Here is a 26,420-nt window from a genome sequence, read left to right on the forward strand (position 1 = left end):
TAGACAAAATGTGGTTAATATGTATTACGTATAAAAAGGAAATAATTACTGGTGACGTAACAACCTAAGAAGACAATCAGAGACCCCCTATAGTGTTTACGTAATATTTGAACGGCCCCTTAATAGCCTCAATCAATTTTTGTTATGAATAAAGTCAGTTTATCATATGAGAAATGTAACCAAATAAAGTCGCAAATAAATATGTATAGTACATATTATATACAAGACATTTTTAATTTTATTTATCAGTGCATTGAGGTCACCAATATATACACATAATATTATGTATATTAAAGAATATACTGATAAACTTATGATAATAATTACTATTCAAAATATATTTAGATAAAAACATATCATTGTTATTAAGATTGTTGATAAAAAAATTATTTTAACGCCTGATGCGTTTTACTAGCAATTGTGTTCTAGAAACATATTGATGTAATTTTATTTTAAACTAGCGAACCCAACAGACGTTGTACTGTACACACAAAAACGGAACTTGTCCTGCTGTGTTGAATCTTATATACAAACATTAAAACTTAACAAAAAACATCTAATTGTAAATAAGCTGAACTATTATCAAATCCGCTTAAACACTCATCAAAGCAGGTCCACCCTTTCATTGAATTACGACTTTGTTTGGGACGATTCGATCGTCTTCAACCGATCAATTTCAAAACTTCCAATTGTCAAATTGTTAATCATACTAAACCATAGATAACATTACGTTTAGCTGTCAGTTGCGTTTTGTTATATCATGTTTAACAAATGAACCGCTAGACTGATGTATTAACTGCTACATTTATCGTTTTTCTTCGCATTGCCTTTTATTTATACCGCGTTTATGGAAACACGAAAAGAAATATAAAAAGTATGTCCATCTCATGGTTTTAAGCTACCTCACCAATTTTCAACAAAATCGGTTCAGCCGTTCATGCGTTACAAACACTTTCTTTTATATAAATAGGTAAATTATTCTTCTTATCCGGTACACTCTTGGCGGAGCGATCGTGATCGCTATGTAATAGCGGTAATAGAAGGGGCAGATGTGATGCGCCTCGTGAAGAACATTACATCTGCGATGATGATGATGATGGTGAAATAAAGATATTAATGCTTACGTTGAAGTCCTATGCATGTTATTATTATTATTTGTACGTAATACAGGCAGGAGGACCTAATGAATACCGCCACCTGTGAATACTCAATTCCGGAGGGCTCATGTGATGCCAGCCTTTAAAAAATTGGTATGCTCTTCTTTTAAAGGACCCAAGTTGAATCTGTTCGGAAATAGTTCAATGGGTAGCTGGTTTCACACAGTGGTGGTGCGCGGCAAAAACTGCCTAGAAAAACGCACCTGTCTTAACTATGAATATTGATTTCAAATTAGTATAAATAATTTATAAAATATTTCAAAAACTAAGTGTTTATTATATACATTCTTTATTTGTTTTTTTGGCGCGTATAAAATTATTTAATATGTATTTGATAAGTATAATAAATCCGATGGAAACATTTGTTTTGAGCGACATTCATTTTTCTTATATCCTCTTTGACGATATTTGCAGCACGATGTCAAAAAAGAACGCTCTTGCGAGCCCTTTGGGATTGAGTGTCCATGGGCGGCGGTATCACTTAACATCAGGTAAGCCTCCTGTCCTGCCCCCTGTTCTATAAAAAAAACCAAAGGATAATTTCTGACGGGTCCGCTAGTTTAGTAATAAAATATGTCCATGATTACCAGAATATCGGCCAAAATCAACATCCTCACAGCATTTGTGAAAACTTTCACAAATCTTGTAGATAATATGTATATTTAAAATCTACCATCATCTATCTTAATGAAAATCGGCAATCAGTAATCGCATTTTCATAAAGCTTTTTCCATTCTCCCCTTTCCTCTGCAAAATCGGTGGCTGTGGTCAGTTGCTACGATACACTCGAGTGAGCAGGTTGTGTTGCTACCTACCGTGCATTCCCGCGTTACCGCAATTTAATAATAATGGATACTATGTCATGTTAAGGTAAATTTTCTATTGCAATAATATTTTTTTAATATAATACAATAATTGATTTAAGTAAAAGATTGGTATATTAAGACGCAAATGTTTATGTTTCTGATAAGGGACGAAAAGCTCCTTCAAGGCTTAGAAATGTACTGGCACTATAGCTTCTATTTTATCAAGTTATCGAATTATTAGAGTTTCCTAGTTTATACAATTACGAAAAATTGTGGTTATACAATTCATACATTTTTATGAAAAATACAGCTCGTCTGACATATTTTTCATTAAGTATTTTTAAGTTTTGTGAGAGTAGCATTATCGTAATATAAACCCCTTCAAATAGATAAAACAACTTATCCGCAGGCAAATTCACGGAAAAGAAGCATTTATTATGTTTAATGAATCTTAGATAAATAATGTTCAGGTGAGGCATCTGCCATTCTTCACTATTTATGTTGTTTATATTTCTGTCAATATTTATCGGGTTAGCATTGACCTTCAGTAACAACTATTTCTATTTTCGAAAAAGCTTCTTTGTTTTGAAACCATAGGCACATACTTAAATCTTTTGTATACAATTTAAATATCATATTGCTATTCTATCACTTTATAATGAACTAAATACGATGAGAATAAAGTTAATGAATTTGCTATTGATACCCTAAAATCAAATAATTATGAGAACAGTGGTTCTATGATGTTTGACTAAGAGCCTTGATACATTTAAATAAGATAAATTGGTATCTAAATTCTAAGAACGAATTTTCAGTAAAAAAAAATATTATGTTAAAGGCGTCATCAGGACATAACTAAATTATAGCTAAAGCAATATGCCACCTATTAACACTTACAAATTTGGACAGACGAAACACTTTTTTACTTTTAATATTATACCAAAACGAAACATAAAAGAGGTTATACAAACAATCGGCTATTAAATAATACATACTATAATGGGAAAAGTAATTGACAATTGTTCTATATCTATTGCCAATCAGACAATGTCAAGGACGGTACGTGTTATAAGTGGTGACAACAACACTTGCATATAACCATATAATAAGGTTTTGCCTTTATTGATTTTTGACTTAACTGATTCAGTGATAATTTGCCCTGATAATCTGAAAAGTAGCAGTGTTGGCCTAGTGCTTCAGCGTGCGACTCTTACCTGAGGTCGTAGGTTCGATCCCGAGCTGTGTACCAATGGATTTTTTTTCTATGTGCGCATTTAACATTTGCTCGAATGGTGAAGGAAAACATCGTGAGGAAACCGACATGTCTTAGACCCAAAAAGTCGACGACGTGTGTCAGGCACTCCGATCACCTACTTGCCTATTAGATTTAAAAATGATCATGAAGCAGATTCAGCAATCTGAGGCCAGGACCTAAAGAGGTTGTAGCGCCACTGATTGATTATAATGTGATAGATAAAGTGATACTAAAATATCTGAATCTCGAGTTTCTGGTGTCGTTGACGATAACGATAACTCTTAAAAAATATGTATATAACATGTCAAAAAAATTGAAATACCGATGTGACAGTAACGTACATACATCAACTCTGAATCTTACCTGAATATATTAATTTAAATAATTCTGCTCAGATGCAGTTATAATATTTGTATTAAATAAAAATTGGCTCTCAAGTTTCTTAAAAAGCTACTTTTTTATCATTTTATTGCATATCCATACAAATTCTATAGATTCAAAGCAGTCAACACAACCGTTACTTTGACGGCTAACTTAAAACCCCCCAAAATCTTTACTTTAAAGGTCTTATGAATATAGCCAACGTATTACCAGCTCATACAATCTGTCACCCCTAATGCTCTGAGCGTTACATTTTAATTCTCACTGCGGCGTTCGACAATGTGAGCATCGGTTTATTTTTTTATTACCTAATAATAATAGTTAAGTTTGGTTGTTCAGAATCCTTTGTATTCCTCACGTTTGATGAGGGGAGGAGAGCCCTTTATGACAACAATAGGATGGAATAGTGTAATATGCTACAAAGGGGCCATGCAGGGGACCACTATAGGTCCCCTAAGTTAAATGTGTGATAACGTTTCGATTTATTGGCAGTTTTATTAGATATCTTATCGTTTAGGCTGGGATTTTTTATTAAGTTGAGTGAGGAGTGTACTCAATATTCTGAGTGCAAATGATTATATTTGTTAGTTAAATGGGAGAAATGTCAGAGATGTTAAACGATATGTAATAAAACTTATATATATTAATTTTGACATAATTAACCTTTATTTTACATTTTGGTTTATCTATATTATTATTTATTCCTTTTAAAAATGATTCTAATATCATAACTAACCTTAAAAAGTAATAACTAAATTATGTTTTTAAAAATAGTCCTTTTAAGCAAGTTCCGAAGATACTTGCAGAGTTCCTCCTTTAAATAGCTAGACTAATTCTTTGTCCGAGGTAGCTGCTAGCTCTTCGGTCTCCAGTGATGTCGACTAACGTTTTTGATATTTCCCTAAAAGCCTTATCAGCTCTAGCACGAAATTCCTCGAAATTTTATTAATCAATTGTATAAAAAATAGTGCTGACAAAAGTATATTTAACTTGAATCATTGTGACTGTTAGATTAGTAATTAGCGTCGTAGTTGCAGACTAGGTAAATTGTTCATACATTTATACTGCTTGTGAAATAACTAGAAGAAAAAGTCCGTCATGATACCACAAATCAAACAAAACCATATTTTAGGATTAGTTTCAAAGAATTAATTTCGTCGTGACACATAAGGATAATAAAAGTACATACATACAAACTTGATTTGATTGAAAAGAACTAGTGAATCAAGTTTGCAAGGCGACTGTGTCACTGTTATTGAGTCACGAGAAAATGTTGAAATTCTTTGGAAAATGAACCTAAAGATCTGCGTAGGTCGGTTCTGGATTCACTGTTTCACGTCTAAGAAATTTTCCCTTGAATACTCCATAATATGGATTACTCTACATTGATAATAATGTACACATATTGGATAAGTTTTTTTCTCAAGAGTTTAACTTCGTATACATAAAATTATCCAATAGAAGAGCAACTCGATATCTTCCAGGAAACTGTAATTAATATATTTAAAGACAACGAAAACCAACATTAAAGACATAGGATAGTATGAATAAAGTTTTTTTTATTTAATGTTAGCAGTTTGTGTTTGAGTAAGACTCAGTAGAGAACTCAATAGTAAGTTGCCCAAGTAATTTAAAATGAGTCACTCGCTTTACATTGCGTTAGAACAATAGATATGATTGCCGCGTTTATAGCAATAATTGATTGGAAGTTATGTAAGTACTTATCTACGATCATACATACAGATTCTAAAATATTCCTTCGGTAAATGTTAATTCATTTGTATGGTGTCTAAGAAAACGAAGATATTTCGGATCGTATCAGTGATAAATTATTTAATTAGGTAGGAAGGATCTAATTGTTAAAAAAACGCTGATATAAATTAAATTTTAAAACTATTTAAAAACGTTTTCCACTGCTTTATTATCAAAATAAAAAGAATGTGAAGTACCTTAATTGATTCTTAAGGCAATTTCTGCCACGCATCACCACGATGTGGAACCAGCTGCCCACTGAAGTATTTCCGAACCAATTTGACTTAAGGTTCTTCAAGAAAAGAGCGTACCGATACATAAAAGACCGGCAGCGCGCTTGCAAGCCTTCTGGCAGTGCGAGTGTCCATGGGCGGCGGTGTCACTTAACATCAGGTGAGCCTCCTGCTCGTCTGCCTCCTGTACCAAAAAAAACCTTCGATATTTCATTATCAAAATATCCCACAAATTTCGGCTTGATTTTGGTTTTATTTGCATTCAAGTATTTACGGCGTAAAACAAAAATAGAATGCGTTAAACGAAGTGAATAATTGACTATGGATTTGTTTATGTGCCACATGCTTTAGATCAGTGGATTGTTTGTTTATTTAGCGGCTAATAAGAGCTAATTCGGTAACCACGTACTTACGTAGTATTTTTGTCTTTGTACTTTCTTCTAAAACCTACAACTTTGAAATTTTATTTTATTAACCTTAATAAAAAACGTAGCCAATATAGCATTTGGAGTTTTCAATTTCGTAATGTGACTATGCAATGAAATACGTGAAATTCTTCGGACACGTATCTCGGCATTGTGATCAGTCCATAGAACGCCTTGTCGTCCAGGGGTAGGTGGAAGGCACTAGACCACGCGGCAGGTCATCTACACGTTGGACTGATCAGATTAAGTCTGCCATTGGGGAATCACTGAATTAGTGCAGTAGGATGACCTCCAATAGGCTACGATGCCGGAGCGTCGTGAAGCGCATCACATCTGCGCCTTCTATTACCACATAGCGATCATGACCGCTCTGTCAAGAGCGTACCGAATCCATGGTTTTTTATGTACTTATTAGAAAAATGCCGTCTTATGTTTGTCTAAAACAATGTAATAAGTACTCACTTAAACCAAAGACTACTTTTATCCTGAAATCGATTAAACGTTCCTGTAACACCTGCTGCAAGTATGAAATTCAATTGGCATTCAAAGTATTATTAATAATAATAAATCATTCTAGGCTGCAGATTGCATACGTTTATTTCATTATTTAATTTTTATAGACATGTAATCAGCACTGCCTGATACATTGATACTTGCTTAAGGAATTTTAGATATAATGGCAACACTGGTCAAAGATGTTTCACTAATACTTATTTATGTTTGTTACATAACGAAAAGCAAACTGCCATCCCGATAAATAGATATATTGTCAAATTATGTTTTGCTATATCAGTTTGGATATGTTTGAGTCACTTCAGCTCAATACTCCGAAGGTCGACTCAACGAAGCAGTAACAAAATTTGCGATTCAATGAGCTGTCGCTGCCGGAGACGAATTGTTATTGCAGTGACACTTCTAACGACACTAATCCTATTTACTCTTAGAGGTCCAACGATTTTAAAACCAACAGCGATGCGTGTAAAAATTGTTTATTGGGTTTTAGTAAGCATTTCACACTGGCATGAGTCTTACGAAGGAATTATGACCGTTTCAACAGTCGTGGTCAGCAAGAGAAACTGATCGAATCAATAATAAAAAAAATATAAAAATAAAAATAATACTTAGTTATTGTAAAAAAATGCATTTAATTGTAAAGTAATTGTAAGTCAATAATGATTTATTCATATAGGTAACACGATGTATACTTATGAACGTCAAAATAGAAATAAACATTAAATGCTTCTAATTTTAAATTTACCGCCAGTTCTCAAATCAAGGCAGAGAAGAACTGGCAATAAACTCTTTAATCGCAATTTTTTTTTTAATATTTTTTTTATTAGTTAACTTACTTTTTTCGAATGTTATAGCTAAATTATTATTATTCCTTTATTTCTGACACCCAGTATAAAAACACTTATTTAAGTTACATATCCTTAATCTAATACATATAACGACCCATGTATATTCAGCCTATCTAGCTGCTCTCTTTTCTCATATTAGCTCTTCTGCCTAATATTCTCTTTATATCGTCTGCCCATTTCTTGCTCTGTCCTTGTGCGTTCTTGTGTGTTCCTTTTTCCATGTCGTGGTTGCCATTCTGTAATAATTAATTTAAAGTAACAATATTACATAAAGTGTTGATATATCAGGGGATATAGCGATATTGCGGTTAAAGATAAATAAAGATTGAATGGTTCTTACATAGTATATTAAAACTTTTTCCCAAGACTTTCATAAATATCATATAACGAAGAACGTGCACTTATCGGGTGAAGGAAATGAAAGTCTGTTCCTTCTTACGAGACCCTTATTACTTCCTGTTATCTTTATCTTACACATTGTTTACCACTTAACACCACCATAGTATTATGTTACCAGACATCTACATGTTTGATTATAATAAAGTAGTAGCTGAGCCAGCCAAGATGGTTTTGCCATATAATGCTTATTTATTATATTATTTAAAAAAAAACATAACATTTTTATCAAGTTATGCAAATATTTTTTTTTTCTTCGAGTTTAATTGAATCTTCCACTCTACCAGACTAACACGCCTATATATTACTACTCAAAGCGTACCAACTGCACCGGCCGCGTTTACACTACGTCACCAATCTTGTCTGCGAGATGTTAATACGCAGTATGCGTTCTTACTTACTCTAACGCACCTGCGCTACGTCGCCGATCACGCCAGATCGATGTGAGACGCAGAGTGCGTTCTGTCTCGCTCTAACGCCGCATCTTAATTACGTCATCGTGTGTTAGGTTTTTATTTTCGTTACGGAATCTCTTGATTCGGTCATCGCGCTCAAAGTCATAAAATCAATAATATACAATAGCTTAACATAGCATAGTACGATAGCTAAACGCGTTGATAAGAGTTAAGAGCGCGTAAGAGTTGATGGTAGAAGGGTAATGAAAAGGATTATATTATGTATATTACGGTATATTTAATACCAAATCATTACATTACCCTAAATATAGGGGATAAAAAACCTACATGAAAAATGACCTATGTGTTTGTCCTGCTGATAGAGAACTATCAGCATCTATTAATTAACTATTAATTACTTACAGATGTCATGTGTGACTTGGTGTAATGCTTGCAACGCTTTACAAGCATTTTGTAAAACAAAAATCTTTGCGATTAAAATGAGTGGCGGATAGCTTATTGCCAGTTCTCGTCCTCGCCTCGTTTTACGCCTTGGATTTGAGAACTGGCAGTAAATTTAATATTTGAAGCATTTAATATATATTTATTTATTACGTTCATTGCGTTACCTAAATGAATAAATTATACAAACGTGTGCAATATATGACACAATAAAATAATATCAATGTTTACTGATGTTTTGCACATACAATAAAGCATAAAATAAGAGAATATCGGTCAAATGGGAACCCGTGAATAAAACAATTTGATTGATTTGGATTATTTTTGGATAATGTATAGATGATACTATTTTAAAAAGTTATAAAATAAATGTTTATTTAATAGTTTTACTTTTTTTTTAATTTTCAAGTCAGTAGGAGTTCATTCTTCTAGATTGACCAAGCACGAATAATTTTGCCGACAGGCCGTTATTTTACGGCAAGAAAGTAGCTTTTGAAATACAGATTACAAAATATTTACATCCATGGAAAGGACTGGTTTACTAGGGTTTTTAAAGGGTTACTACAAAAAATTCCGTTGAAAATACACGCAGTATTTGGGCAGCGTCTCCACAGGGATGTGGATTAATAATTTATAAACACATTAGAGTCTTTTATTGTTTGGGTTACTAAGGGCCCTACCAAACTGGTAAACTCCTAACGAAAATTAATTGTAGTAAATGTCGGGTTAGCTGTTTTATGTATGACAGGGATTTGGATAGTTTAATTAAAAATAAATTTATGTAAAAATTGGTAATCTTCTCCTATTTATTTTGTTTTGAAATGTATATAATTTTGTATTTTTAGTCTCAAAAATATACTGATTGGATATCAAATAACCACAACCTCTCAGTTTCAGGTCAACTAAAAAATTTAAAATAATTACAAATAATATATAAATAGTCAATGATTTGCCAAAGACAATAAATCACATATTATTTCACTTAAGTTGATATAGAGTCTTAAAGAAATTGCAAAAAATATAATTTTAATTTTTACCCGTCATTTTGCGATATATGCCTCATTTTGTTCCGTTTAAACAAGGTTTAAGAAGGCTGGCGTCGAGGCTGTCCCGTGAGAGTTGGTGCCATTATAATAGCAGTGTTTTCATTTTCACGTTTAAAAGCTTTTGAAATATAAAGACTATTTCGTCCGCATTAAAGTATGGAAGCACTTTAATAACATACGAGTACTCACTTGCGTAGCACGTAGACCACATAAAAGGGACCTTAAGGCATTCGCGTTCTTCGTCTCTATCAGGTTGGTCTTACATAATCTTAATATACTTTAATACGGCAGATTATATTACATAGATGTTATAATTATTGACTAGCTTTCCCCGCTAAAACTTCGATTTTTTTTCTAAGCCTACCTTTTTAGTGACTTCAAATTTTGCAGCGCTACCCCATAGAGACAGATTGCTTTTCCGGAATAAAATGGGTCCAGCCAATCGAGTTTTGCGCTTAGCAACATGCTGTCCTGCTGTCTTAGCATTGCTGTTTATTAATATAGATACAGTGGTACCTGATACATACGAGTTTAATTCGTTCCGTAACGTTGGTATTTTTTGGATCTGAAAGCATTTTTCCCCATTCAAATGCCTTTAATCCGCTCTAGCTTCTAAAACACAACTTCAGTTGTTTTTGTTGTCTAGTGTTTTTCAATAAAAAAAAGTATTTTCAAAAATAACATTTATTTATAAAAAACAATAAAAAAAGTAAAGTGCCCAATTTTCGACCAGTGATGAAAATTAGGCACTTTACTTTTTTTATTGTGTTAATATGCGCGGAAATAAGTTAGACAAGTTCCGATGAACGATCAGTTGCACTACTTTTTCGAGATGTTTTTTTTCTCCCACATTCCCAACATCTCCTTTATATCTCTTGTAGAGAACACTTTTTCAAATCTATTTTTTTAACTACCGTATGCTGTTGCGAATATAGTTCGTATAACACTACGTTTGTCAGCTTCAGAGGTTGTTCCTCAAGGAGCTCGTTAACATCTGTCTCATCCATTTCCAGCCCACATTTTTCCAGAGAAACAACCTCGTCTACTACGGACACTTCGGGTTCCAATCCTTTGAAGGCCATTTCAGTTACAACCTTAGGTCTCTGCTTCTTCCATGCCAAGTTTAAGATCCTCATTGTAACAGCCAAGCGTGATCATTAATTATCACGATGTTAAAGTGGTTCTTCCAGAACTCTCTTCCAGTTTGTGTTCTCCGTCATATCAAAGCAGCGCCGAAGAATGTCCTCGTACCTACGACAAATCTTGTGTTTATCTCAAAGCAAAATTTGTCTCGCTCGGCAACTCGTATTTTAAAAAGGCCGTGTATTAGAGCATTAACATCGATGTATTCCTTAAAAAAATAAGAATTTAACTCCAACTTTCACAAAGAAGACTGACAATTGTTTCATGGCTTTGATTAATAGTTTGTAATATAATACGCTAAATTTGGTAAGCTTTTAGTAGAGTATCGAGTGGATGTAATGTATTCTCGAGATTGTAAGGATTCTAAATCTGAATGGTAACTTTTAACATTTGTTCATTAATTCAATATATTATTTAAAGAGTTTCCAATGACTACCAAAAAAATTATACGTTTCAGTATAGAATCGTAATGTGTTAATTATGTTATTTTGTAATATATTGAAATGTAGGTTATACAGAATTTATTTATTATATTTTTTATTTTTATAGATTTGGCAACGTATAGTCTACAATCGATTTTATGTAACCATTATTTTTTTTAATTCATTTAAAAACTATATACGTAGCAAATAAATCATTCGTTTACACTAATACTGACGCAAACTATCCACTCAGAAGGTTGTTGCGTTTAACTTAAAAGGCAATATTTCAATTTAAATATAACAAAACGAAGATTTTAAGATCCCAACAATCTTATTTTTCAATGAAAAACAATAATCAGTATTCGGTCGGTCAATAAACTGTTAGCATTTTTTTGATGTATTATCGTCCCCGATTCGTACGAACAAAACTTCAATCTAGTTGAAAAAAGCGTACTGCAATTAAAATTCGAATCGAATGGTTTTTCTAAATTGAATATAGAATTTAATCGGCTCACAATTCGTAGACAGGCGACTGCTATATCACTTTATTTTGATTGAAATATCACTCGCTAGTCGAAGGGCTTTGTGTCTATTATTCAATATGTGGCTTTGTGCTGTTTCAAAACGGATTGCTTTAACAGATTTGAAATTAAAAGAGGGACAAATGGTTGGCGCATCATCAATCGAAAAGCAAATATACGAAATTATTTAAAATATATTTGAGGGTTAATCAAATGATCTAATGATGAGCAGTGTTGTCCTAGTATTTTCAGCGTGCGAAGCTCAACCCCCAGGTCGTAGGTTCAAGCCCCGACTGAACGAATGAACTTTCTTTCTATGTGCGTACTTAACATTCGTTTGAACTGTGAAAAAAAACATCGTGAGGAAACCGACACATCTTAGACCCAAAAAGTTGACAGCGGTGTTAGGCACAGAAGGCCGATACTCTACTTGTTTATTAGATTGAAACAGATGTATATTTTTATCTAATGATCAGATTATAATTAATTTTCAGTAAAATATTATTGTAAATAAGTCAATTTATTTTTTCTTAATAGATTTTAAACTTAAAACAGCAGTCATAGACTTATGCCCAAGCTAGGTAGTGAATCAATGAGTTCTAACCATCACTGTATAATTAGAATAGTATATAATCACGTTTATTGCTATATTAGGAATATTCTTGATACAGATGGTTTACCTTGGCAACTTTGTCTCAGATTTTAGTTAAATGATTTCTATGTAAAGTACAGTCAGCATTTGTGTCACATATGAAAGTAAACGTAGCAGAAACTATGAAAGATATGACACATAAATAGTCTCTTCTGGATGTAAAAATGTACAAAGTCACAACTTAATGGATGAACCATAACTTCGGTACCAGAATACTTTATGTAATACCCATGCAAGAGATTCAGGTCACGAAGGATGCCAAGCCAGAACTCATTACTCGAGGATACATGTTTTATAATGTTTGCACTTGTTGAAAGCTTTGGACATTGCTCTGTTAAGATAATCACAATAAGGCCGGTACCATCCTCGTTTATCGTGAGAAAAAGTACTTCTATGTTCGATTAAATACCATTTTATAGTTTTGAAAAATTCTTTATACAGTTAAAATGTAATAGGTCATTGACATCAAAATTACGAGCTCATTGGAAAATTATAAATATAACACAGATAATAAGACGCGTGTTCTTGCATCTTAATCAATGATTAAACCCTTACAAAGCCTAGAGAATTGGTACCAGTTAAAGTTAGTCAATAGATATATTTTTGTTCGTTACGTTGTATTTAAATATTTAACTAGGTTTACCTTTTAATAGCTGATGCAAAGGTTTGTTTGCCTACCCAGTTAAATAAATAAATAATAAAATAAAACTACATTATATAATTAATAGTATTGTAAGCATAAACTGAATACTTATCATAATAAAAATCCTTATTTAATAAATGTAAAATGAACTCTAAAAAAAAACAATATAGAATTATCTGATAATATTGTTTCAGATCAAAAGATGGTGCGATGACTCACATACAGAAGACAACAAACATGGACGGAAATTTGCAAACAGAGTTCTCCTCAAAACCCAAGCGAGGAGTATACCTCTCTAAGGGCCTCGCTTCCGTCATATTCATTATATTCACTTTAGCATTAATAGCTACTGCATTCATAGTTTATAACTTTGCTGCCTGTCCAAGGACAGACCAGTTGGCAAATGTTACGAAATACGAACTTAACCACTGTGATCAAAATAAACTAACAGTTATACCTATAAGTACTGAATCTAGTAAAAGTGTTACGAACTTCGAAATAACGACCAATACTGTAGAAACGACAAGTGTAATTGAAATAAACAAAGTGATTGATGTGCGGTTACCAAACAGTATCAAACCAGATCGGTATTACTTAAAACTAACTCCGTATATATTTGATAGCAACTTTACATTCGATGGTGAAATAAGTGTTGTTATTACAGTTAGAAATGATACAAATAAGGTAACATTTCATGGCGTTGAATTAGTTTTTCATACAATTGGACTATTCAAAAAGGACGATGGGAAAGAGATCGAGATAGAGCAAAGGACGGAGGATATAGAAAGGCAGTTCCATATTTTGGTGACTGCAGAGACGTTGAAGGCGGGGCAGCAATACGTTTTGAATATAACGTATACTGGGATTTTAAATGATAATCTCCATGGGTTTTACAGGAGTTCATACGAAGAAAAAAAGGACAAACGGTAAGGTTTTGGGTAATCATAATTTAAAAAATACGTCTTAAATGTGTTATTCATATTTCTTATGTGTTTATTTATAAAGTTTCATTTGTCATGATTAATATTAATAGCGGGTTCCATAAAAATATAGTTTATAATTGTAAACGGATCCCATCCAGTATCGAATGCAGACATTGATTGATTCTTTGAACTTAAAAACAATTCAAACTACTGGTGCAATTGTGTGAAAATATTTGTCGTTTCTTATAGTTTTAAGGATAGCCTTTGTTTGTAGTTTGCTTAAGAGCATTACATCTTGTCGTATATCTGTATTTTAACCCTTAAGTTCAACGGTAATAATTTATAGGAATGTTAGCCATGCCAAATCTTTGCATATGTTGTAGCCTAACTTGTTTTTTATAACACGAATCAATATTTTGACAAATAAAACATTTGATTTGATAATATAAAAACAGTCCACAAAAATATAAAATCATTTGTAGGGCAGGTTCTAGCCAAAAGGTAGGTAGCAATAATCTTATTTAGATAATAATAGATAAATTATGTCTATTTTGTCGCTGTTTTGATATTTACTACCTATAAAGTTTTGTAGAGCTTCTTAGTATAGGACTACTAGATCTTATATTAAGATCGTATAACGAACGTATGATACTAATATATGACATAGGAGTCATAAGGTAACGAATCAAATATTTAAGATACTTGATAAAATAAAATAGCCATAACAAATCGGAAACTTCGGCTATTGTATTATTAATATTCAGAGCGCGGCGATGAACTAAACATTTAGTAAGTTTGACGGTCACTTACGTTTTATTGGCAATCCTTCCGGAATAGTAATGCCTTTTTTAATTGAGATTGTTTTAATCCTTGTATAAAACTTTTTGATATCTTATATATGTGTTATCTCTACGTTTATGTTTATCCGGCTACTAATAAGCCGTTGAGAATTACTATTTGATCTACTATCTCTTTCTGCCATTTGCAACTACCTCCAATCATTATAGTTTTTTTTTGTTACCCTTTTTATAAGCCTTTTAAATGTCTTGTGCTCCTGGCTGGGTAATTATACTTCTGTGACAACATATTTAACGAGTTTAATACATCTTTAACCCTTTAGTGTTTAGAATTTTTGTTACGTACCTATTAAAGAGATTTTTAAAAGTGACTTTGCGACAGATGGATAGCTGTGACGCAGTTTCAAGCGACCGATGCAAGAAGAGCATTTCCCTGCTGGGACGAACCAGCGCTAAAAGCCAGGTTTACGATCAGCATCGCTCGACCTGCAAATATGAGTTCCATATCGAATATGAACATCGTTGGACATCAGAGGCAGTAAGTAAAATAACTATGAGTATAAGAAAACATACATTTGTTTACAGTACATTTCCTCTTTAATAATTCCTAAATTTACAGTATATTATGATACATAATTCGGACGCGCCTTCATGTAAAGTTACCGCGTTTGTTTTCGTTACTGTATTTTAGAAATAATAAAAAAAGACCTACAATATATACGATTTAATCTTTTCGTAGCGTTCGTCCCTTTTCACCTCTGGGAGAATTTAAAACAAAAGATGAACGCACTGTTTCATGGTGACAATCTAATAAGGCAAAGAAATATTATATGTATTTTTGTTGATACCCATAATGACGTTTCATGTCACGTGTCAACATTGCCTTATGTTGTACTAAAGCTGGAACGTATCGCGCCATCGTTTCGTCTTCCTTTTTAATAACTTTCTCTCCAGTATTTTAATCAAAATGATTTAGACTAAATTGTATTATTGAATAGGCATTTTAGTATTCAGCTTTTTGCATCTGATGCTCGATTATCTTTAAATTGAGCATTATTGTAGAATTGGCCCAGTAAAGAACCCCGGCTTCCCGGCCCCGTGTACCACTGATTTTTCTTTCTATTATGCATTGAAAAAATTACCCAAAGATCAAAGACGTATGTACTGTACTGGTTGCTTTTTACGTACCGGTCCATTAAATTATCAAGTTGTTGCGAAGTGTTTTATAATATAAAATATGCTTTTTAGTGACCATCTGGATAGTTACATATGGGACCACTATGCTGAAACTCTTCCTATGTCAACTTACCTTGTCGCATTTGCGGTAACAGACTTTGGCAATATGAGTCGCGATAACTTCTCCGTATGGGCGAGAAAAGACGCTCTATCCTCTGCAGCTTATGCCTTAGATATTGGCCCGAAGATACTCAAGTTCCTGGAAGATTATTATAAGATTAAATTCCCCTTGCCGAAGATTGACATGATTGCGTTACCGGATTTCAAGGCCGGTGCCATGGAGAATTGGGGACTGTTGACATTTAGGTAAATATTTTATTCTCTTTATCAGGTTAGTTGATACATAGCTCGTTAAATGTTGATTGCCTTAATTGTTCAGAGAACTGTCTTATTTTCTGTAGATCACAAGTTTTAGATAAAGGCCCAACAGCCGAAGTTATTGGAACCGCTCGATATTTTTAAATCTTTAAACGAGCAATTTTTCTATATATACAATTTAATTGGAATCTCGGAATCGGCTCCAACGATTTTCATGAAATTTAGTATATAGGGGGTTTTGGGGGCGATAAACCGATCAAGAAGCATTTCTAGAAAATGTCATTTAATTCGTGTTTTATCTACTTAAACATAAAATTACTTTATAAAAAAAAATCATAGGTCATCCAAGTACTTTTCATTATAGCCCTAAGATGTTGAACGTGCTTTCAAGACCCTCGAAAGCTCAAAAAGCTTTAAGGTCTGCACCAGACCTCTTGGTATTAGCCATCTTTGGTATAATATAGATATTATGGACTCCTTCGTCTAAAAGTCCAATAGGTTCTTCTGCATTTGTATCTTAATATAAGTATACAAATCTAACCTGTGGTAAAATACAATAACTGCAAGCTAATGTTTAAGTTTACCCCAGAGGGCTTGACAAATACTGGTTAAAATTATCAGGATGAGGGTGTCAATCGATTACTAGCGTGACGAGAACGCTTATTATCTAAGATCATCAATCACGTTTTTGCCATTAGGGTGAGACAATTGTGTGAGAGGGTATTTTATGTATGAAATACCCGATTAACAATTCTTCTTTTAGATGATTTTAATCAGTTTAAAATAAAAAAAATGAGAATGTATAGCCTAAATTCGGTGATTTTACAAGATGAGTTTTAATTTTGCAAGAACAATTTAACGCCTGCTTAGATATAGAAAGCAAATTTGCAAATGTTGCTTCTAATTGTCATTATCGGCATTAAAAATGGTTACAAGTTTTTTGTAAACAAGTTTATCAAGAACTTATAGCATCAACGGCTCCATGATTCATCAGGCGTGCATATGACTTATAGACAATCCTCTAATATGTAACTTGCCAGATAAAGATTCCCAGACTTATACAGGAGAATATATTCCAACAAACATTGTTTATTTATTATTTAGATTTAGACCAATTTAATAATCTACGTAAAATTAACGAATTGTTAGAAAAATATTAAATCATAAAACTATTTTCAGAGAAATAGCAATGCTCTATGACAATGGCGTTTCACCAACCACGGCCAAAGCTAGAGTGGCTGCAGTAGTCGCTCATGAGATTGCTCACCAGTGGTTCGGAAACTTGGTGACTCCAGCGTGGTGGTCCGATATATGGCTCAACGAAGGCTTCGCGAGCTATGTCGAGTATGTTGCTGTAGATGCTGTAAGTAACATTCCCATATGAGATTGATCATTTGTGTGTCAGCTATGCTCTGCCGATGCTTCTTCTATGTTTGCTGGTACGATAAAGTGAGCAATGTCCGAACATTGTCAACATGCATTATTACAAAATCTTTCCTGACATTTAGTAAAATGTGAAATGGATTTGTGGTATTGGAGGCGGATGCTATGGATTCCGTGTACTTACTGCTAAGAAAACCAACGTGTCGATACTAACACGGTTACTGAAAAATAACTTCTTGTCTTTTCTCACTTTGTTACCAACGCATCCCGTGTCTTTTGGACATTTAACATGCAGATCCAGAAAGTGTTATCTTATCTATGATAGAAAATGTTATCAGTTATCTCATCGACTGGCCTCAAATTAAGGCCCTTATAGGTCTTACCTGCGCTGAGGCTTGCTAAAACAGGGAGAGGGGAGGAAGTTGTGTGGCGCCACTAACATAACCTTCAAAAATTAGGACTGAAAAGAAAAAAACTGTCAATGCAATTAATAACATTCTTACAATACAATATATACAATGTGCTTGTGAAGGTTAGCCTACTTGTTAGAGCTAATCAATATTGATTAGAAGTATTGATTGTGATCTAACAGCCAAAACTATTATCTGATCCTTGTTATCATCGGAATTTAAATAACTAAAAAATAGGAATTTCTCGTTTGCTCTATATATTTCTAGTGTTAGAAAAACGTACAAGACGACTTAGAAGGCTTCGTGATCAGAATAAAATATATGCTTTAAGGCCAATAGCTGAACCTAAGACATTGCAGCTGTCTATGGGCGGCGATACCCTTCTTGTTTGTCATTATTAATAATAGTACGTGTAATAGTTATTAATAATACCAAATGAACGCGGCCCGCGGCGCTCTCTTACTAAGAATCATATTTGATTCATCTTTAACTCTGGAGTACGACTTAGTCAGTTGATTTAATAAATGAAGTAGAAAGTATAGTATGTTTTTTTGTTTTATAGGTAGAAAAAACATGGAAGTTGATGGAAGTTTTCGTGCTAAATGAAGTTCAAAGTGTATTCAAATTGGACGCGCTAACGTCATCGCACCAAATATCAGTCGAAGTTGGAAATCCAGAAGAAATAGGTGCAATTTTCGATAAGATATCTTATGGAAAAGGTAAAGAAATAGAACAAGAAACCAGAAGATACGTAAAAATATCTATTTTAGAATAATTGATTGCACTAACAGTTGAGATTGGATTTTCTACTCGAGTAAATTAATAAATTTGTTAGGGTACTATGTAATCAGTGTTATATATTGAAAACTGAAGAAAAGGAGATTTATATTATTTATTCTACTTTATATTATTATTTAGGATATAGATTTATATTATTTAAACACACTAATTGTGTGTGTTTTGGTCAAGGCGTGAGCTAATAAATTGTATAATATTTAACAACTCGTATTGTGTGCATTGCCTCAAACCAAGAGTGACTAATTAAACTTTCAAAGTTTGTAAGCATTTAAGGTATTTTAGTTCTCAAGACCTCAAAATTATTCATTAATCATGATTAATAAAGATTCTGATATGTCATTATGACAATTATTTTAGGTTCGGCAATACTTCGCATGATGAATCATTTTCTTACGGATGACGTATTCAATGCCGGCATCACAGACTACTTGAATGCCAAGAAGTATGGTGACGCCGAGCAAAAGGATTTGTGGAGCGCCCTTACAAATGCAGCTAGGGAAAGAGGCAACAGTGATATCGATGTCGCCGTCATCATGGACTCATGGACTTTGCAGACAGGCTTCCCAGTTCTAACTGTTACTAGAGACTATGAAATGGGGGCGGTTACGTTTAAACAGGTACCTCCCTTGACCAAGTAATTATTTATGCATCGTAAAAAATACAGGTACAAGTACAATTTAAGGTGGGTGAGAATTTTACACAAAAAGAGAAATTAATTATTTAACAAAAAAGTGCGTGCGCACAAAGTACACATGTCAGAAGTGAAACTTCTTTGTAAATTGATTATAACTAAAGTAAAAGCCCCATGACATCATCATGTACCAATATAAGATCACTCCATGTATATCTATATTAACATTGTATACGTGCTAATGAATAATAAATAAAAGATCTGCCTTTACTCCAGAAGTCGTTATGCGACAGAATTTCCATCAAAAATTCTAATATGTAACTACTAAACGAACACGATAGCGAGTATTTTTTCTCGATCTCCCTTTCTCACTCTCTCTCTATCGGCCTCAATCGCTCTCTTCCTTTTGTTCGACAAAAACGCTGCACATCTACGTGACGTTCTGTAAAAAACTTACCCTCACTAAAGAAGCACTTCAAAAAATTACTCTTCAAAGGTGGTAAATTATTATTTTTATTTAAAAATTCCAAGGATTTGTGTACCTTCTAGAAGGGATATAAACATTTTCGATATTTGACAATTGACAATTCAACTGAATTAGATTGTCACAGATAGCATTTCAAACACATATGTAACGTTTCCAGGAGAGATTTATCCTCATCAACGGGTCTGTGGACGATCAGAAACCAGTATGGTGGATTCCTATCTCTTACACTACCGCTTCCGAAAAGGACTTTGAGTCGACTCAACCAAAATTATGGTTGAAAGGAGAAAGATCGTCAGGAGCTAAAAATATATCTATTGCCCAAAATGACTGGATTATTGCGAATATACAACAAACAGGTGAACTTAACTTACATTACTTGATATATCTTTTACACACTATGATATAATCTCTTTTGAATTACAATATTAAATTAAATACATGCATATATTTCAGTAAATGCAGTAGAAAAAAAATTATATAAGTTACCATTATTTAAAATGATAATTTTTTCCATATATTCAAATTAAAAACATATCGTTTCTCTAGCTTCACCCTTGTATACCAACTACTTGAAATTTATTGAGTTTTATATTATTTGAAAGTAGTGTAAGTTTTTGCATGCATTTGGTTATAATATCATTTTTTCGTAATTATTAATATTAATAATAATTAATAAAATGTGACACGACGCAGAGTTTATTGCCAGTTCTTCTCGTCTGCCAGTGAGTTGAAAACTGGTAGAAAATGTAAACTTAGAATTATTTTTAAACTACAAAACCAAAAAAATCGTTATATTATATAATATATTTTCGTTATAGCCGTTCATATACATTGTTATTTATAAAAATAAAGTATATTATGGTTTTTATTTTAAAATGATATGTAATATATTTAACATTAAATCTCTTAATCTGTTTCATAATTGAATATTTACAGGATTTTATCGCATCAATTACGATCAACGAAATTGGGAGATGCTTATAAAAATTCTTAATGACCCAAAGAGATTCGAAGAGATTCATCCAATAAATCGGGCTCAGATAATAGATGATGCGATGAATTTGGCCCTATCTGGTCGTTTGGACTACCGTATAGCCCTGGACATAACTAGTTATTTGAAACACGAGAGAAGTTACGTACCCTGGAAATCTGGACTGGTAGCATTGGGTTATATAGACACGATGTTATCCAAAGGAGCTTTTTATCTTGAATACCAGGTATGATCCATTAACCGGTTTCAAATACCATTTGTCAGTAACTAAGAGACGGTTTCTTCCATAATTTCTTATAATAAGTTTTGTAGAGAAATATAGCATCAATTAAAACTCATATTATATTGAAACCAAATGTTAGCTCAAGCGAATTGCGATTTTCTGTTTCAATATATAGTGACGTAACCGCCAAATGACGTCAGAAAGAATGTATAAAACACCTCTTTTCTTTAACATAAAAACGTGATTAGTCTTATTGATGAATCTCTTTATATGAAATTGTTCTTAGTCTGTAATGAAACGATAGAGAGATAAAATGGTGCAAACTTCGTTTCGCCTCTTGCGTTCAGAATTACAGAAAATTTTCCTCTAAATAAAAATTTCTTCAGAGTTCGAGATATAAATTGAAAAAAAGTTGAATTGGTCAACATAATAAAAATATACTTTCATAATCTTGCTTTGATATAATAATAGTCTATTTTTTATACATCTGTCAAAGTTGGTATTTTATAAATCGAGGCAGCCCTAAGTTATAGTTAACCTCATTGGTTTTCATTTATCAATTTATTTCTCCGAAAGTATACGATTCATCATCAATGCTTTGTGATTACGATGAAAAAATAAAAATAATCCCTTATCAACGTTAAAGAGTAAATAAATTTAAATTGATATTCACTGCCAATTCCTAAATCAAGGACAAGGAACTAACGAAACCAACTGACTAGGAACTCTACGTCGGGCTTTCTCTGCTTGTAACGAGTAACAACTATTACATAATGTTTTCTACTCTATGTGAGATATTTAATAATAATTATTTAAAAGGCATTTGCTTAATTCAATATTAGGGTTATTAATTTAAATATAAACATATTTTTTGGACACTATGTTACGCCTTATAGTAATAAGTATTGTACTTAATTTTGTGTTAGGTATAACATAAGAATGACATTAAATATTTTTATTAATTAGGTATAACAAAACATTGAACCAAAATATCGTTTTAAACAAATATTAATAGATAAATTGAAATATCTATATTATAAGTATCCCTTACTTAAATATTATAAAAAAACTTACCCGAAAACCTATAATTGTGAAATAGACCAAATTTCCTGTTCTTTAATATTTTGTTTATTGCCAATAGATGGCGTTGCGTATACCATAAAGCTATATTCATTTATCAAACTTCAAGAATAAATTTATTGTCTGTGTGTATTTCCATAATCATGTTATTTAAATTCTTAACGTTTTATAACATTTATGTCTACCAATAAAGATAATATAATATCTTTGCTAACGTATCAAAAAAGTATTACAAAAAAATTTGTAATATTATTTCGTCTAAATGTCCATTTAAGAACATATAATAATTATTTTATTGCTAAATGACGTAAATTTTGTATTTACTTTCTTGGACTGTTAAAAACACTTTAGCTAATAAATGTGGTAGGAACGGGTAGTTGAAACATGAACGCTATCGCAAATTTTCACAATCTAAAAAAACTAAATGTTTAGTCTAATATTTTTAAAAGCTAAGGTAGTTAATTAGTTGTATGACTACCAAAAGGTCTTCTCTTCCGTTCTACGCCCTTGATTTGAGAACTGGCAGTAAATGTAAAATTATAATCATTTAATATAATGTATATTTCTTTTTTTGATGTTCATAAGTGTACATTATGTTACCTATATGAATAAATGATTTTTGTTTGTTTGTTTGTTTCTTTAATGTGGTCTTTTCAGCGTTATGTTCTACGTCTATTAAACGGGGCAGTAAAGGACCTCGGCTGGGAAGTCTCCACCAACGAGAGTGTAGTACGCGCACAGCACAGAGTCGATCTCTTATCCACTGCTTGTCACCTTCAACAAGTGGAATGCTTGGAGCATGCCGTAAGAATGTATACAAACTGGATGCTGACTCCAAATCCTGATACATTTAACGAGTAAGTACACTTATGAACGTCAAAAAAAAGTTAAATTAATTCTAAATTTAAACAGTTCGCAAGTCGTAGGGAGTATCGTTAGGAAGAACTGGCAAGAAACTTTCCGCCACTTTTTAAATCGTTTTGAGTCATACAAATTATTTGAACTGGATCAAAGAATCCCTTCTGGAGCCTGGTTGGTCGTATGCTTAAATTGTTTCCAGTATTATAATCGTGAAAGTCAGTATTTGTTTTAAAAGTAGGTCCCTTCCTTAAGTTATTACAGTCTCTTGTGTGCGAAAGTTTTCGAAATTACACACTTTCCTTTAATAAAACTATTTATCACCCAATGCCTGTATTTAACCCCATATGTGACTCGAGTACCATATTAAAAAAAGCTAATGCGATAATAATATAAAATAGTACAGCAATTATTCGTTGCTTTTTTGTTCTTAAATAACTTCGTTCTAGAAATGTTGATGTTTTTTTCTGATTAGCTTAGTCACACTGATTTATATTTAATTAGTGTATGTAATCTTTAACGATGATTAATATAAGCATAATATAATCTGGTTTGTGCTATGTAAGCATAATAATTTAGTGTTAATTTTGTAAAAACTGAACATTGAAATCAGCTTTTTTAAATTTACAAACTACAGAATACGTAGAAAACTACTTTGTTAAGGAAGATGCATGTCTTCCTTCTAAAGGTTGAACCTTGCTTCAGTTCAACCTTTGACTGGCCCGAAGGCTTCAGTGGCTTCAGTCGAGTTGTGTAGTCGGACACAAATTTTACGTTTAAATATTTTTTTAGAATCCACGCTGATATAAGAAGCACTGTATATTGTGTTGGCGTACAAGCTGGTGGGGCCCGTGAATGGAACTTTGCTTGGGAGAGGTTTATAACAGCCAGTGCGCCCTCGGAGAGGGAACTTCTGCTGTCTGTTCTAGGATGCACCAGGGCGCCATACTTACTATACAGGTATAAATCCTGGTTATGATTTCTGAGATTAATATGAATTGAGCCAACCCTTTCAGATATCTTTCAAAAATCAAATTCCTTTAATTACGCAGAATAACAAAAATCAATGATATCAGATTATTACTCATATAATTATCTATATTTTGTGCTCATTCGCCTGCATCATCGCTGATACAGGATAAAGTTGATAAGTAAAAAAAATTGGCATAGTTTTTACACCAATTGACTTTTTGGATGTATTTAATATATAATATATGTGTATACATACGGTGCAAACCGACATTAAGACCTTAATACGACAAAATTCTGCAGAGAATCTTTGGAGAAGAAATACCTATAACACAAAACCCTATAACCTAAGTTTTACTTCACTGATTACTTTATACCAATGTCTTTTAACAACCTTTTTAACAGATACCTGGAGTTGTCCTTGCGAAATGATAGCGGGATACGGAAGCAAGATACAGTAAGAGTGTTCTCAGCCGTTGCTAGTTCGTCTATCGGAGAACCCATCGCGTTTAGTTTCGTCAGAGACAATTGGCAGAGGCTAAAGGAATTGTAAGAATAAATATATTCTAATTATGTTGATTGAATTGTTAAATTATAAAATTAATCTGAGATTCTGAAAATCCTGAATGGTTTTCGTAAATCCTTCGCCACTTTATTACTCAGCGTGTAGTGACAGTTTTATTGCGTTGAATATTTCATAATTATTGAAATATGTTTTTTTTCCTAAAAAGATTATTCTAACGTTATAGCGGTAACTATGATAAAATGAATACGCAACTGAGAGATCATATTATTGTTTATTTACAAACCGGATTTTACTGCATTATTTCTGAGCTATTACAATTATCTATGAATATGCATTTCTTAATCTACTCTGTGCAAAACAACGACATATATACTTTATTAATTTTGTTTCAGTGTTGGTTCTGTATCAACTATGAATTCAATACTGAAAGTAGTTACAAGAAGAATTAATCAAGCTCATGAATTTGAAGAGGTAAGTTATTAGTGTGGTAGCATGAATTAAACACATTGTCTTTTAGATGCTTTATTAATGTTTGATGTACAGAAAAATTATCGTCTACTTATTTACCGAATCTTCAAATCAGAAAAATATTGAACTCTTCTTTAATGTGTCCTTGCCACGGTAAATTATAATAATGCAACCAGTGTCGTTGATACCATGGTCAAAAAATATTGTGATAGGAGGAGGGTAGGGACAAAAGGACAGACACGGCCGATGATTGCCGTAGATTGGACGCGTTTGAGACAAAAATAACTTGTGTGATATAAAATTTTACATTTTTTCGGTTATAACTGTGTGGCGTTGGGAAATAATAAGTAATGGATAACCCAAAAATCCTTCTGGCGCCCACATTTATTTATTTAAGTTATATGATTAGTTTAATGTTAATCATTGTATTTTGTATTGCATCCTTTTATAAATATTCTAATATGTGCCAATTTGTTTAACTTAACGTTAATAATATTGACAATTTGATCCGAGTAATTAATAAATAACTACGCATTTTGATTGATTTCAAGGCGTCACATTACTAATACACTCAAACTTCTTCCAGTTAAAAAGATTTGTAACGTCCTACGACAAGGAGCTTGGTCGTCCAGTACAGCAAGTTATTGAAAGAACAGAAGCAAATGTGCAATGGATGAATAGGAATTACAAAACTATCGTTTCTTGGCTCCTAAAGGCTGATAAAGACTCCGTTATTGTTCAGTGATAAGTGAAATATAAGGTTTTGTAATATTGTACCAAAGAGCCTTTTGCTCTTTCACCAAATTTGTGTATAGCACGTGAAAGTGATCATAAAAAATATTAAGTAACTCTTCATAGCCATATATTACTTTAAGTTAATGGAATACTCAAACTTAGTAACGCCGTAGCAGCGTTATCAGAAATATGCTTATCCAGATTTTGTAATACAATTGTCGTAATATTTTTTACTATATTAGTTTAGTGAAATTTAGATTTAATAGCTAAAATATATTAATAAGTTTACTGACACTGTACATATTTTTTAATGAATATATCATAGTTATTGCTAATCACAATTAAGATATTTTAAATTTCATGTCGATTTTTTCATGTAGAAAATTTTTTTGGCAAAAAAATTTTAATACATAAAATTAAAAAAATTGGTTAACGCTATATAGGAGAAATATCTTAGCATCTTTATAATTCGTAAAATTCCATGACATATATTTTGGTAATCCCTTAATCTTATTAAGATGTATTTTATTAAGGTTA

General features: G+C 32.5%; 1 protein-coding gene across 1 annotated transcript; it reads left to right on the top strand.

Annotated features, from left to right (window-relative positions):
* Positions 1 to 1,925: 1,925 nt before the first annotated feature.
* On the top strand, positions 1,926 to 26,406 carry LOC110996973 (aminopeptidase N). The gene is made up of 14 exons (XM_022264890.2): positions 1,926 to 2,027; positions 13,245 to 13,976; positions 15,153 to 15,308; positions 16,019 to 16,312; positions 17,504 to 17,687; positions 18,680 to 18,836; positions 19,273 to 19,532; positions 20,191 to 20,389; positions 20,970 to 21,250; positions 22,985 to 23,184; positions 23,978 to 24,145; positions 24,560 to 24,703; positions 25,073 to 25,151; positions 25,735 to 26,406. The coding sequence occupies exons 1-14, from the start codon at positions 2,020 to 2,022 to the stop codon at positions 25,891 to 25,893; spliced, it is 3,021 nt and encodes a 1,006-aa protein (XP_022120582.2). The 5' UTR covers positions 1,926 to 2,019; the 3' UTR covers positions 25,894 to 26,406.
* The last annotated feature ends 14 nt before the right edge of the window (positions 26,407 to 26,420 follow it).

The sequence above is a fragment of the Pieris rapae genome, chromosome 7 (assembly GCF_905147795.1).
Source record: "Pieris rapae chromosome 7, ilPieRapa1.1, whole genome shotgun sequence".
NCBI classification, from domain to species: Eukaryota; Metazoa; Arthropoda; class Insecta; order Lepidoptera; family Pieridae; genus Pieris; species Pieris rapae.

Excerpts from the sequence above, each read along its gene's own strand:
- LOC110996973 (XM_022264890.2), top strand. Across the intron at positions 17,688-18,679 it reads AGTATGTTGCTGTAGATGCT|GTAGAAAAAACATGGAAGTT; the intron begins GTAAGTAACATT and ends TTTGTTTTATAG. Across the intron at positions 18,837-19,272 it reads TAAGATATCTTATGGAAAAG|GTTCGGCAATACTTCGCATG; the intron begins GTAAAGAAATAG and ends CAATTATTTTAG.